At 37.2% G+C, this 13,167-nt stretch overlaps 1 protein-coding gene across 10 annotated transcripts in view; it reads right to left on the bottom strand.

Moving 5' to 3' along the window:
- Positions 1-13,167, bottom strand: part of Dys (Dystrophin) — a 2,834,509-nt gene that overhangs the window by 2,745,941 nt on the left and 75,401 nt on the right. Inside the window, exons 1-2 of one of the 10 annotated variants that reach the window (XM_069839231.1) lie at positions 5,951-6,127; positions 4,757-5,469 (exon numbers count right to left, since the gene is read on the bottom strand). The exons of 8 other annotated variants lie outside the window; for them this stretch is intronic. In XM_069839231.1, coding sequence (XP_069695332.1) covers positions 4,757-4,772 — 16 coding nt within the window. In that variant the 5' untranslated portion in view covers positions 4,773-5,469; positions 5,951-6,127. Of the gene's footprint in view, positions 1-4,756; positions 6,128-13,167 lie in introns of those variants that run through there. One more of the 10 variants, XM_069839230.1, reaches the window with a different exon arrangement.

The following is a 13,167-nucleotide window of genomic DNA, read 5'->3' as shown; positions in this document are numbered from 1 at the left end:
TTCCGTTATCGTTGCCCTTTCCGTTCCCGGTTTATTGTGAAACAGTCTTTACTAGCAGGTCTCGGTAACGAATCACATAGGCACCGGTTTGAAGTTAGATGTATACAGCGCACAGTCAAGACTTCAAGAGGCAAAAGCAAATTAGTATACATGGAGAAAGTAATAAAATTGTATCCTGCAGTATAAATCATTCATTATCTCGTGAACCTACCTGCGCGTAAGGGGAAGGAGAAAGTGGACTGAGAAGCTTCCCTCCCTATTTGTGTGTTTCCACTTTCAGTTAGCTAAATTATCCTCACCGTGAGGTACTTACTATAAGCACGGAGCACGCCTGCATTTGATTTCACGAGAAAACGAATGGCCTATAACGAGAATATTTTTCTTTGAAAATTTTACAGTACTTTAGCTTCATGCAAGAAGACATTCAGTTCACACAACACGCCAATTAAAACAAACAAAAGCGTGCTCTTGAAGCAGTGCAACAGGATGAAATGTCACAGAACGAAAACCACTAAAAAAACACGAACTTTATAGACATGTGTGAGGAATTTTAATATACCTATAACTAGGCTACGTATTCCAGCTACTTAAAGACTGAAGTTAAAGACACATTGGGTATATACTGGGTGTTCAGTTCAAAGTGTGTCATGGCTCGCTATATGCCGTCATGTGGCTAGTCGATGAGCCTAGAGAATTCAATCTTCCTACACTTCCTCAGAGGTGTATAACCTAAGAGGCAGAGAAGTTGCCTAGCAAGTACGGCGTTCATTCTGAAGAGTACTTAACGATTCGTACGGTGACGCCGGTAGTGGCAGGAGTGTGAACTGCTTCGAGGTGAGTTTTTTTTCTTACTGTCGAGATATGGGGAGAGGGTTAAGACGATTACTTACGTATTTGTTGACATTAACTTCGACGGTCAACATGGACACGGAGCATTTGATTTATTTTGTGGAATGTTACCGTACGCAAACGATGATAACAAATATACTGCGTACGATTTCGCCTCGCAAAACAGTTCGAAAGAGGTTATGGTAGCACACAGACAGTACAGACCGCCATCTGTTGCTACGACGTTCAAGTTATACCGTACACGTTCTCAAGTTCAGATTGAACGCCTTGATTAATAGGCGACTTCTCTGGCATAAAAGCCGAAACTTGCTTCAAATCGCTGACTCATCAACAGTGACGTCATGACACACTTTGAAATGAACACCCAGTAGTACGCCGAACACAGATAATGTAACGGATAAGGATATAAACAAACAGGTCGAGGCTGCGTGTTCGTGGAGTACAGACAACTCCCGACATTTTGAAGCTAGTAAACACATGCTTGAGCCGTGATGTTCATTTTCGTCGTGATCTTTGCAGTGAATAATAATGTGCATTCATAAGTTACTGAACTTGAACATATGCGGATGTCGCTTGAAATGATTTTATATTAAAATAAATTCTTTCAATGGCACATGACGTTATTGGTGTATAATGCAGTACAAGATATTCCTATTGTCTGATATTTTTTCGTGTTTCATTAGGATATTGCACGTCGCTGATCACTGAAAACCCATTAATTTTCTATGTACTTGTCTACAAATTCCCTAAAATGTAGATTATTTAATTTAATAATTGGGATGCGGACCTCTGGAAAAAGAACTAAGGAAGAGACTAGTGAATTGCTTTGTTTGGAGAGTGTGGCATTGTCTGGAGCAGAAACGTTGACATTACGGCGAAGTGAAGAGAAACGAATAGAAGCATTTGAAATGTGGATTTGGAGAAGAATGGGAGGTGTGAAGTGGACAGACAGAATAAGAAATGAAGTCGTGCTGGAAAGAGTGGGTGAAAAAAGAATGATGCTGAAACTGACCAGGAAGGAGAAACGGAATTGGTTGGATCACTGAGAAGAAACTGCCTACTGAAGGATGCACTGGAAGGAATGGTGAACGGGAGAAGAGTTCGGGGCAGAAGAAATCAGATGATAGACGACATTAAGATAATATATTAATCTTATGAGGAGACAAAGAGGAAGGCAAGACTGGGGAAAGCTTGGTTTGCAGTGAAAGACCTGCCCTTGGGCAGAACACTAAATGAATGAATGAAATGGGATGTTGACACTGAACATCACGGTAGGCTACACAAATCCATGTTAGACGTCGAGTTAATATCTTCATAATTTTCAAATTTTGGTGGTACTGGTTCTTTTGGATTACGTTCAACACACTTTCTGTGCCTTTTGGTATTGCAATATCTTTCAGTGCATTGTTTTTGTCACTTTTGCGTTTATTTTACACAACTTATATGTAATATTGTACATAGGCTATATACAGTAAAAATGTTAGTTTAAATATCCTCAACTATGCCCTGCAACGCTTGAGGTCTTACCTAAGGCGTTTTACCTCTTCAATGAACTTTCAATCAGCCACAAAGATGCAGTTATTTAAATAATACAATACTACTCCTTATAACTGTGTCCCGATTTTGACTTTCTAGAGGAAGAGGGCAGAGGATGCGTAACTATTTTGTATACGAACGTACCTGTACCTGCGCTGTGACGTCACATTCTTCGAATCGGGCAACTTCATTCCAGTGTATAGGTAGCTGGTATACGGAGCCTGCCAATAACTCTCCATATGAACCGAGCAACAAGAAACTGCGTGAATTTTTGTGCCAATATACTCAAAACTCAATTAAACATTTCGTATAAGTTGTTTAAAAATTTTTGTGCTACGTGTACTGATGATATTAGAGAAAACACTAAACACAGTAACGTATGGATTTCAATATATGAAACTACAGACTCAAAAGAAAGCATGTGGCGAAATTAATTTTTGGAATATGGATACTGACGACCCAAAAAAAAAAAAATAGCTTCTTGCATGTGAAGCAATAGACAAACTATTCTACTATTTTGTTTGTTTGCTGTTTGAAAGAGGGAATAAGACCTTTGGGGAGGCCGAGACGTAGATGGGATGATTAATATTAAAATGGATTTGAGGGAGGTGGGATATGATGGTAGAGACTGGACTAATCTTGCTCAAGATAAGGACCGATGGCGGGCTTATGTGAGGGCGGCAATGAACCTCCGGGTTCCTTAAAAGCCGTAAGAAAGTTTGAAAGAACCTTTTGGTGTGAAAAATAACTGATGCGACTATATACATGGTAAAAGCAGGAAAATTCTTGAAAACCAAACGGTAAACAAAAATATTCACGTTACGTGCCCCGCCCATGTCTGACATAGTTATAGGGAGCAACTCGAGAGGAGAGACCAAGTAACCTGGGTTGGTAGATTACGCAGAGGATTGGAGGAAATAGGCATGGGATTTATAATCGGGGAAGATTGCAGGAACAAGCGAAATGTCTGGCGGAAAGTCAAGAAACGCCTGAAGGATATAGACAGGCAAATAACAGAAGGGGAATGTAGAGATAAGGTTGCTCTGGAGATCCAATCGATGATCAAAACAAATTGGGGGCCGAACTATATCTCTATGGAGGTAGCAAAGAAGGTAGACTGGGTTTAATCTGGTTTCGTCTAGGAGCCTGGAGGGTACTTAAAACCGTCAACGAAGAGGGGGCGAGAATATGTCCTCTTTGCGGTAAAGGCGAGACATCACACCATATTTTATCGGAGTGTGAAGCCACAGAAGCTCTGAGGAAACTATTCCTGCCAGAGTCCTTCATTACATCTAGCAGGGGGCACTTGGCAACAGTTAAATAACGTTAAATTTTGTGACAGTGTGGGAAAATTTATGGCGAAAGTTCGACAGTTGAGGGTGGAACTGGGCGAGGGGGAGGGAGCAGAGAAAATAAGGGAAAGAGTTATTAATTAGTGTTGGAATGATGAAGTAATTAGTGGATAATGTTATTTTTGTATTTATTGTGTCTTTTTTTTCTACTTGTATTTTATCGCGTGTGTAGCCTATGTTTTTCTTTTTTTTGTGTATTACCTTTACATTTATTAGTTGGATTATTTCGTGCAGTCTCAATAAGGAATTGAATTGTTTATATATGTTTCACTGTGTTTTTTTTTCTCTCTCTTTTCATGTCTTACATTTATTTTATTTTTATTATTTTTGTGAAATTTGGTTAGAAGTTAGATTAGTTGTAATTGTGATAATTAATGATAACGGTAATAATAATAATAATAATAACTGTTGTTTTACTATTTTATTATTAGTAGTATTATTTTTGTTTTCTTTGAAGATTCAAACTGTACATAGTTACAGCACGAATTGCCGTATGAGCTCGTGCGAAGGATCTTGTGTACATGAGTTTGTATAATTTATCATGCATCAATAAATGCACTTATCTATCTATCCATGTCTGACATAAGATTGTAGAGGATGTGAGATTTCATTTTCCAGTTGACAGACCAATTGCGAATGTGAGGAAAGTGTTTGTAAAGTTAGACCTCAATTCTCCTTCTCGTGTTTCTACTTTCAAGAAGCAGTGTCAAGGCGTGCCTCTAACTCCAACTTTTGTTTTTACGCGATGGGGAATCCCGGTTAAATTATTGCAATGATTATTGTTACGAGAAGTTTACCAACATCCCGAAATCCTGCCTAGTGGCGCGATGTTCACAAGAATCTCCTGCCAGAATCAAATCTCTGCCCCTTTGAAATGAAATCGTTTAAGTAACGGAGCAAAATCTCAAAGCTGTAATGAATAGCAAGAAAAAGGAGAATAAGAACATCAATTAGCAGAACACAAAAGAAGAAAGGTAAAGGAAAATAGATGAAATTACTGTAACAATATAAAAACTTACATATATCATCGTCCATTTTGTCTTCTGGTGTGTCCGCCACAGTTGAATTCCTGTTAGATGTCGATTCACCAATTAAAATTTCCGAATTCCACTATTAAAAATCACTGGCCAGGATCGTATATTCAATCACACGAGAAGGCGAACACCAAATACGCCTTAAATACTCGACAGAGTCCTATATTCTGCGTCCACTGCATCACAAGGTTCAGAAAATACGACAAAATTGCGGCTTCAGCTCCTTGTGTCTTCTAGAAGAAACACTAGTTTCTTTCTGCAAGAGATTGGTTAGGCTATTCCTGAAGACACGTCAATTTAATTCTTCAACTGTCAGATATTTTTACAGAAATAATTTGCTTTCAATTGTCTCATCAAATATTTCAATGAAAACACAATTGATTCAGTTTCTGGTTATTAATTTTCTCTGTTGTTTCTATGCAAACAAACATTTCTATCTTCATTTATCTTAGATATTGTAATGGCAACACGAATTAATTCACCTATCTTAATATTACTATGGAAATACAGAACTCTTTCTACTGTCGCAGGTATTTCAATGACATAAAATTGTGTTCAACTGTGCTAGATGTTCCTAGATGAAGCAACTTCTGTTCTCCAAGTGTCTAGATGTTTGTATGTAAAATAACTTGTTTGTTCTACAGCTGCCTCAAGAACGTAGGCCTATAATGACAACACTAATTTTCCTCTTCGACTGTCTTACATACTACAATGAAAACACAAATCCGCTCAACTACCTTAAGTATTTGAATGACAGAAATTTAGTTCAACTACGCTAACACTTCCAAGGAAAGCACTTTCTTTCTGCAACTGTTCCAGATATTTTAAACTAAAATATAAATTCCTTTTTTCAGTTGTCTCGACTACTTGGTATATCTTACGCTCACTATAATCACGCGGTTGAAAGGTGAAGAAAGAGGCAGATGCTTCTTTTTTCAACTTTCTCCGGTAACGTAAGAAAACATAATCCGAATTTTCAGCTGTTTAAGGTATACAAATATTATTTTCCTACGATGATCGAGTGAAAGAAGTCCACCGAAAAAACAAAATAATTTCTTTCAACTATAATAGAAGATTATTAAACACAAACTTCATTCTTGAGGAGTCTCAGATGCCAAATTCTCGCAATTTCATCACACAAAATAACTGAAAAAAACTTCAAAGTTCGAGAACACTCACTGCCTTATCAGTTTAAAGATAAGACTCCCCACGCCACACGCAGCTGGAAGAATAGGTGCACATATCCTCTTGTGGGTCACATTCGAGTCGTCGTTGGTTCGTCTCGTACCTCTGTCTCACCGCGCCGGATGATACGATCGACCGCACAGCAAGAGAGCACATCGTCAACTGCCCACAGCAAACGAATGAAGCGTCGCGACGGACCTACGCATCTGCCGCCCAACACGCATGCGCGTGCTTCCGTGTACACGACGTGAAGGCTTTTCACCGAGTGTCAGCAGTCAGCGATTGTCATAATCTGAATGCAGCAGCGTGTAAATTTAGATGTCAGCACGAAGCAGCAGATTATGTAAACTCACAAGGTGTGGGTGGACACTGCAACAAGTTAAGCCGTGCATCTCGTGATTTTAAGATTATATAACGCATTCAAACTATTGAAAATAACAAACATGAAAGATCGATTAAAAATAATGAACCTCGCCTGTCATTTCCAAATAGCTCCTCGCCACTCACTCACAGGAGAAACCGTAGATTTTCGCATTAGGGTACGTACACGTTGGAGCAACGATAAACGATAAAAGAAATGAGCTAGCGACGCTTTGGTATTATCAAAGAATCAAGTGTTCATATCGGAGCAACGAGGTCGCGGGAAGCGAACATTTTGTTTTATCAGTAGAAGATATTCTATGCATCCACTTAATGAAATAAGATATATAGGAAATATCAGCTGCTAGGTTCAAGGTTAATACAGGGACATCATTTTATTTTTACTTCAATTTTTATTGTACCTGAGTTTTTGAATGTACTTCACTCCCACCCCTTCTACTAATGAAGTTCAACCGTCCTCCACACAGATCCAAGACCGCATATACGGTCATAGTAGCCTTACGGTCATAGTAAACAGTACGTTCCAAAAATATGTTCGCGTTTTCCAGTGACGAAAGAGCTTTCAATATTGAATCATTTTCGCACAGGTACTGTCGTCCATTTGCCTACGTCGCATCCCGGTTTCCCCCACCAGCTTTTATTCGCCAGCTAGTGGCTGGGCTGTCTTAGCTCTTTTCTGAGAACATTAATTTCTGTTAGGAATTGGACGTTTACGTAATGTTATACCCATACAATTGTTTAAAATAACTTACATAAAAGGGCCTCGTTACGTAATTAACTGTCACGTGATTTCCTCCCTTTCTACGACGCTGCGATGTAACCACTTGGACGGGCAGTAGATAGTATGTCTGAGTAATTTTATCTTTTCGGATCGGGCAGAAGTGAAGATTGAATTTACAGTACGTAATGTCTCTTTTATAGAGTAGGTACAGAATTATTTCAACATGAGTTACTGATACGAAGTACGAACCTGGTAATTGGAATTACGTATAATAGTCTATAGTGCGATAAAATACCCAAAAGAACTGAAGCCTGTATCGAAATGAACGGTCACTATTTTCAAAAATGTGTTTAAATATCCATATTATGATTATTTTTCAATTTAACTTCATTCTCTATATTGTACGCTAATGTGCTGTAGACAGTATAATATACACTGCATAATGAATATGTCCGCATGGACAGCTCAGTTCGTGAGTAAAAACACTCATTGTTAATACTGTACTGTATTTTGATTAAACAAAAACCTAATGAAAATGATCGAACTCAAAATCGTGATATTTCCTAGTTTACGTAAATGGTTGAACTACTTTTCTTCCCTCCTATACCTAGTAAAGTGATTTGTTTATACATTACGCCAGTATCATCGAACTCCAGTCGTGAAAGAGGGTAGCAAACGGCGTTGATCCAAAGTTATAGCCAGGATAATATTAAAAATGTTAGTAAAAATAAAATGATGTCCCTGTATAACTTAAATACGTACAAAATTAAACCCGTTTCTCATCCCAAAAATAGTATAAATTCGTTGTGTTGTGATTGGTTCTTGTGATCACATAACATACGACGAATACATACACAACTGATCAATTTGCCAATATCTACAATAATTAATTTAATACGCCGAAATAATAATAAATCGATTAATATTCGGATATATTGATAACCACCGGTAATTATACAGATTAATATTATCTTAATCAGAGATCATATGAACGACAAGAGCGAAGAAAATGGAACTTTTCATTTTCGTCGCTTTTATCGTGTATCTTCGCTTTAAACGTTACTACAATATGCACCCCTCAATGACAATGCACGCTTCAATTCTCTCTGATATAGAATCGCTGCTTCTATTATCGTTTATCGTCGCTCCAACGTGTACGTACCCTTACCGATAAAAGCTACAAATCGTTGATTAAAGAGAATACTCTTTTCCTCGAATAACGCTACTGATTGCCTTAAGGCAAGACAAGCTAAGAACTATATTAATTTGATTTTGATGATGATGATGATGATGATGATAATAATAATAATAATAATAATAATAATAATAATAATAATAATAATAATAATAATAATAATGTCTGAAAGTAGCAGAAACCGGTAGTTAACTTTGAGCAATTATAACAAATTAGAGGGAACGAAATCTGAAGGAAAAACACGGAACTGAAAACAATCAACTTGCCAAAGTAAATTAACCATATGAACAATGTAGTTTGGAAGCAACATTTTTAATTCAACAAATTCAGACTTTCGGGAAACAAAATTGTAAATTCCATTAAATGACGCTGAAAATCTGCATACTGATATTTAACAAGACATCAATAAATCTCAAATAAGACTGTAATATGCTTGGCATATTTATAATTTTCGTACTCGATCAAAATGCACAATTACTCAAACTATTTTCACGGTACACAACGCTTAGTAATGGGACTATTCATCATTTCTTAGCACAGAGAGGCGAACCTAGCGGCAGAAATTGTCATGACTCTCAGAGACCTACTCTCGATCGTGCTATGCGCCAGCTTGTATAATCTCGTAAGCAACGGGAGAAACACAGTTTTGAAGATCAAGGAAAAGACGAGGAATTCTGAAGCCGATACAACCAAAAGGTTTAATTTTTGACAGAAAAGAGTGATTAATGACTGCACATTATCAATGTTATCATTTCTGATTACTTGAGACCACAGATTTTCGCATTACTGATAAAAGCTACAAATAGTTGAATTTGAGAATTGCGAAATTTATTTAAAAAATCGCATTTAAATAATAACTTATCTTTTTTTAAACATTGGATGATCTCATATCTGATTAATGGAGCCCGGATGTTTAGGCATTCATATCAGTTAAAATAGGAGGCAAGAAAGCAATAAAAACTTAAAAAAAGGCACAATAAATTTTGAAAAAGGCATTATAAATTTTAAAAATAAATTTAAATTATATCAACGTAACTCACTTTACTTCATAGTTGAGTGTTGACACATGTTGACTTATAAACTTTTTTTCGTGATAAACCGTCTTTTCACAAACCTTACATAACAAAATTGTGCCGTTGGTTGAAATCATATGGGCACCAAATTCACTAACGTAAGCATGAAGTTTACTTTTCAATGGTTTATTAAATTTAGGTATTCTAGCTAACCGATCTTAAACCTTCTGTCACCCGACAATAACTGACTGTTCCTCACTCAAATTTCTTTCTCCTACAAAATACGAAAGAAAACAATTGAAAATGCTACGTGACAACTTCTATGAGTACGGGCTTAATATTTAAATTATTATAATGTACCGAAGTACATATGATATTTCCATGCAGATATTCTGCGTCATCATACGATGAAAGAGTAATGGAACGGAGAAAAATTCTCTCCGGCGCCGGGATTTGAACCCGGGTTTTCAGCTCTACGTGCTGATGCTTTATCCACTAAGCCACACCGGATACAACTCCGACGCCGGTTAGAATCGTCTCAGATTAAGCTCTAACTCTTGGGTTCCCTCTAGTGGCCGCCCTCTGCACTACGTCATAGATGTCTATGAACGCAGGACCGAAGTCCACACATGTGCTGAGGTGCACTCGATATGAGTGACTAGTTGGCCGGGATCCGACGGAATAAGCGCCGTCTTAAATCACGAAGTGATTTACGCATATCATATATATTATTATAATGTACCGAAGTACATATGATATTTTCATGCAGATATTCTGCGTCATCATACGATGAAAGAGTAATGGAACGGAGAAAAATTCTCTCCGGCGCCGGGATTTGAACCCGGGTTTTCAGCTCTACGTGCTGATGCTTTATCCACTAAGCCATACCGGATACAACTCCTACGCCGGTTAGAATCGTCTCAGATTAAGCTCCAACTTCGTGATTTAAGACGGCGCTTATTCCGTCGGATCCCGGCCAACTAGTCACTCATATCGAGTGCACCTCAGCACATGTGTGGACTTCGGTCCTGCGTTCATAGACATCTATGACGTAGTGCAGAGGGCGGCCACTAGAGGGAACCCAAGAGTTGGAGCTTAATCTGAGGCGATTCTAACCGGCGTCGGAGTTGTATCCGGTGTGGCTTAGTGGATAAAGCATCAGCACGTAGAGCTGAAAACCCGGGTTCAAATCCCGGCGCCGGAGAGAATTTTTCTCCGTTCCATTACTCTTTCATCGTTAATATTTAAAATTATGACTGTTGGTACCGTAAAGACATGATATATTTACAACTGTGGATTGTCGATCATTATTCATATTACACCAACAGTAATAAAGCACGATTATTAGCAGATTAAGCACCGAAATAAATTACTTTTATTTACTGTTGTTAGTAAAGTTAGTCATTGTTTCATAATATATTTAAATTTCATACACATTACATTATAATTAATTAGAAAATTGCAAATAAACAAGAAATATTGATTTAAAATGACAAAAAAGGAATTTATTATTGAATTATAGTCGCGACGCTGTTATTCCCGGCGTGACTCCTCCTCTTTGCTTACGTCTTAGGAAGTGAAGGCTCTATAAAGTCTAGGTAGGTAGTATCGTTCGCCATTTTTGTTCTTTCATTGCCGAGCTACCATACGAGGGATCTATTTGCCACACCGTTAAACATTATCATGTCGTAGCTCCTATGATAATACATCAAACGCTCTGTAATTCAGCAAATAATTGAGCGGCAAATAACGTCTTCGTGTGCTTTCTGCGAACGCCAATGAAAGAGCCAAAATGGCGAGCGATTATATTAAGTATTTATCGAGCCTTAAGAAATGAATGACGTCTCCATCAGCGAATCACAAGACGCACACGTTTAAATGTAGCCGACCTGCAACGTGATTGGCTGCCGGAAATTAGAGCGACGGGACTATAGTAAGAAACATCTTAAAAGGCACAATAAAACTTGGCCCCATCACTTTGATTTACCCCAAATCACATTTATATCTATGAAAATAATTATTTACTTCCACCCATTAAAAAAAGGCATTTTGCCAAACATCTGGGCTCTATTGATTAGTGTAATATGCATCTAGTCAGTGATGTAGACCTATGCAAGGAACGGGCCACTCTAACCCATTGTCTCCTGGCTTAGATGCCTCATGAGTGATACCGTATTGGTGTCACTTGTGAGGTTCAAACCTATCTCCGGACAGTTTACCAACAACAACCTTTAACTTGTGAACATAACATCCACCCTTCTTTTTACAAGCTGCAAGCTAGAATTGGAAAAAACACACATTCAAAAGGATATTAAGAGATCACCCTTACTTTCGAACCCGGTCATTGACACTACTTGGCAGAGGGGAAAAAAGTACTGTCCATCTGAAAGGTTGGATTTGTTTGCAGGTGTTATAGTAAAGCCAAGGGTGTTGCCATTTCAGGAACTTTTTCCAATATTCAGTTGTAAAGATGAGTCGACTGTCGACAGCTACACTTCATTCCAGGGCTGAAGAATTTGCTAGTGAGGGTCTTTATGTATCTGAGATTAATATTTTAACGTGTAAATTTTGTAATGTGCGAGTAAATTGGGAGAAGCGAAACACAGTGTCTAAACGTTATTTCAGAAATAAAGAGGATGTTAAAGAAAAAAATCTAGCTCCTAAAATACAAGTATCAATGAAACGTTATCATTATTTTGACGTCTAAAATGTAATACAGCATTATTTTTTCACGCAAAATTCCTTTCCAATTTCTATGAAATTATGGCGCCTAATTTATTACACGTTTACTACGTGATACTACTTTTGACAAATAAAACGGTATGAAACGACGTGTTTCAACCAATCATGGCTGCTTATCCAACAATTTTTATCACCTCCCTAGCATTTTTTATCACCTCCCTAGCAATTGTTTCTTTGATGATGGAAGAGTGGAACAGAGAAAATTTCTCTCCGACACCGGGATTTGAACCCGGGTTTTCAGCTTTACGTGCTGACGCTTTATCTACTAAGCCACACCGGATTCCCATCCCGATGTCGGATCGAATCCTTTCATAATTGTTTCTTTGTTTGCCAACATTGTACTTCCAATAATTGTACCTTTTAAAATGATTCATGTTTATTTCATCATCTATACTAATAATAAATCTGTAGCCAACATTTTTCTGGTAATTTTCGATTTTCCAAAAATAATTGGTATTAACATATATAATTAGCCATCCTGAAACCGAAAATCGCTTTTTTGAAATTTTTGTTTGTATGTCTGTCTGTCTGTCTGGATGTTTGTTACCTTTTCATGCGATAATGGCTGAATCGATTTATATGAAAATTGGAATATAAATTAAGTTCGTTGTAACTTAGATTTTAGGCTATATGGAATTCAAAATACTTTATTTGAAAGGGGGATTATAAGGGGGCCTGAATTAAATAAATCGAAATATCTCGCTTATTATTGATTTTCATGAAAAATATTACATAACTAAAGTTTCTTTAAAAATAATTTCCGATAAATTTGATTCTATACAAAATTTTTGATAGGACTGATATTTAATGAGATAAATGAGTTTTAAAATTACAATAACAACGCCATCTAAGGCACTGTACTGAAATAAAAACAAATGATTTCGTCTATAAGGGGCCTTGGACAACAACAATCGAAAGCTATTAAACATAGCCTAAGGGAATGTTTCTGTGTTTGTATGAAGTAATATCGGAAGCTAATTAATTGTTTAATTATTATTATTTCACTATTGGAAAGTGTAGTTTCTCTAGATGGGCATAATTCTACAATGTTATTACAGTAACTTCTGAAACATATAGCAAGTAATATGAAGTATACACATTAAGACTAAATGATGTGTCAATCTTCATTAAACTATGGTTGCATGTAATAACAATTAAG

This window comes from Periplaneta americana, chromosome 11 (genome assembly GCF_040183065.1).
Source record: "Periplaneta americana isolate PAMFEO1 chromosome 11, P.americana_PAMFEO1_priV1, whole genome shotgun sequence".
Lineage (NCBI taxonomy): Eukaryota > Metazoa > Arthropoda > Insecta > Blattodea > Blattidae > Periplaneta > Periplaneta americana.
The sequence above is the reverse complement of the archived record's forward strand: the minus strand, read 5'-3'. Positions and strand labels throughout refer to the sequence as shown.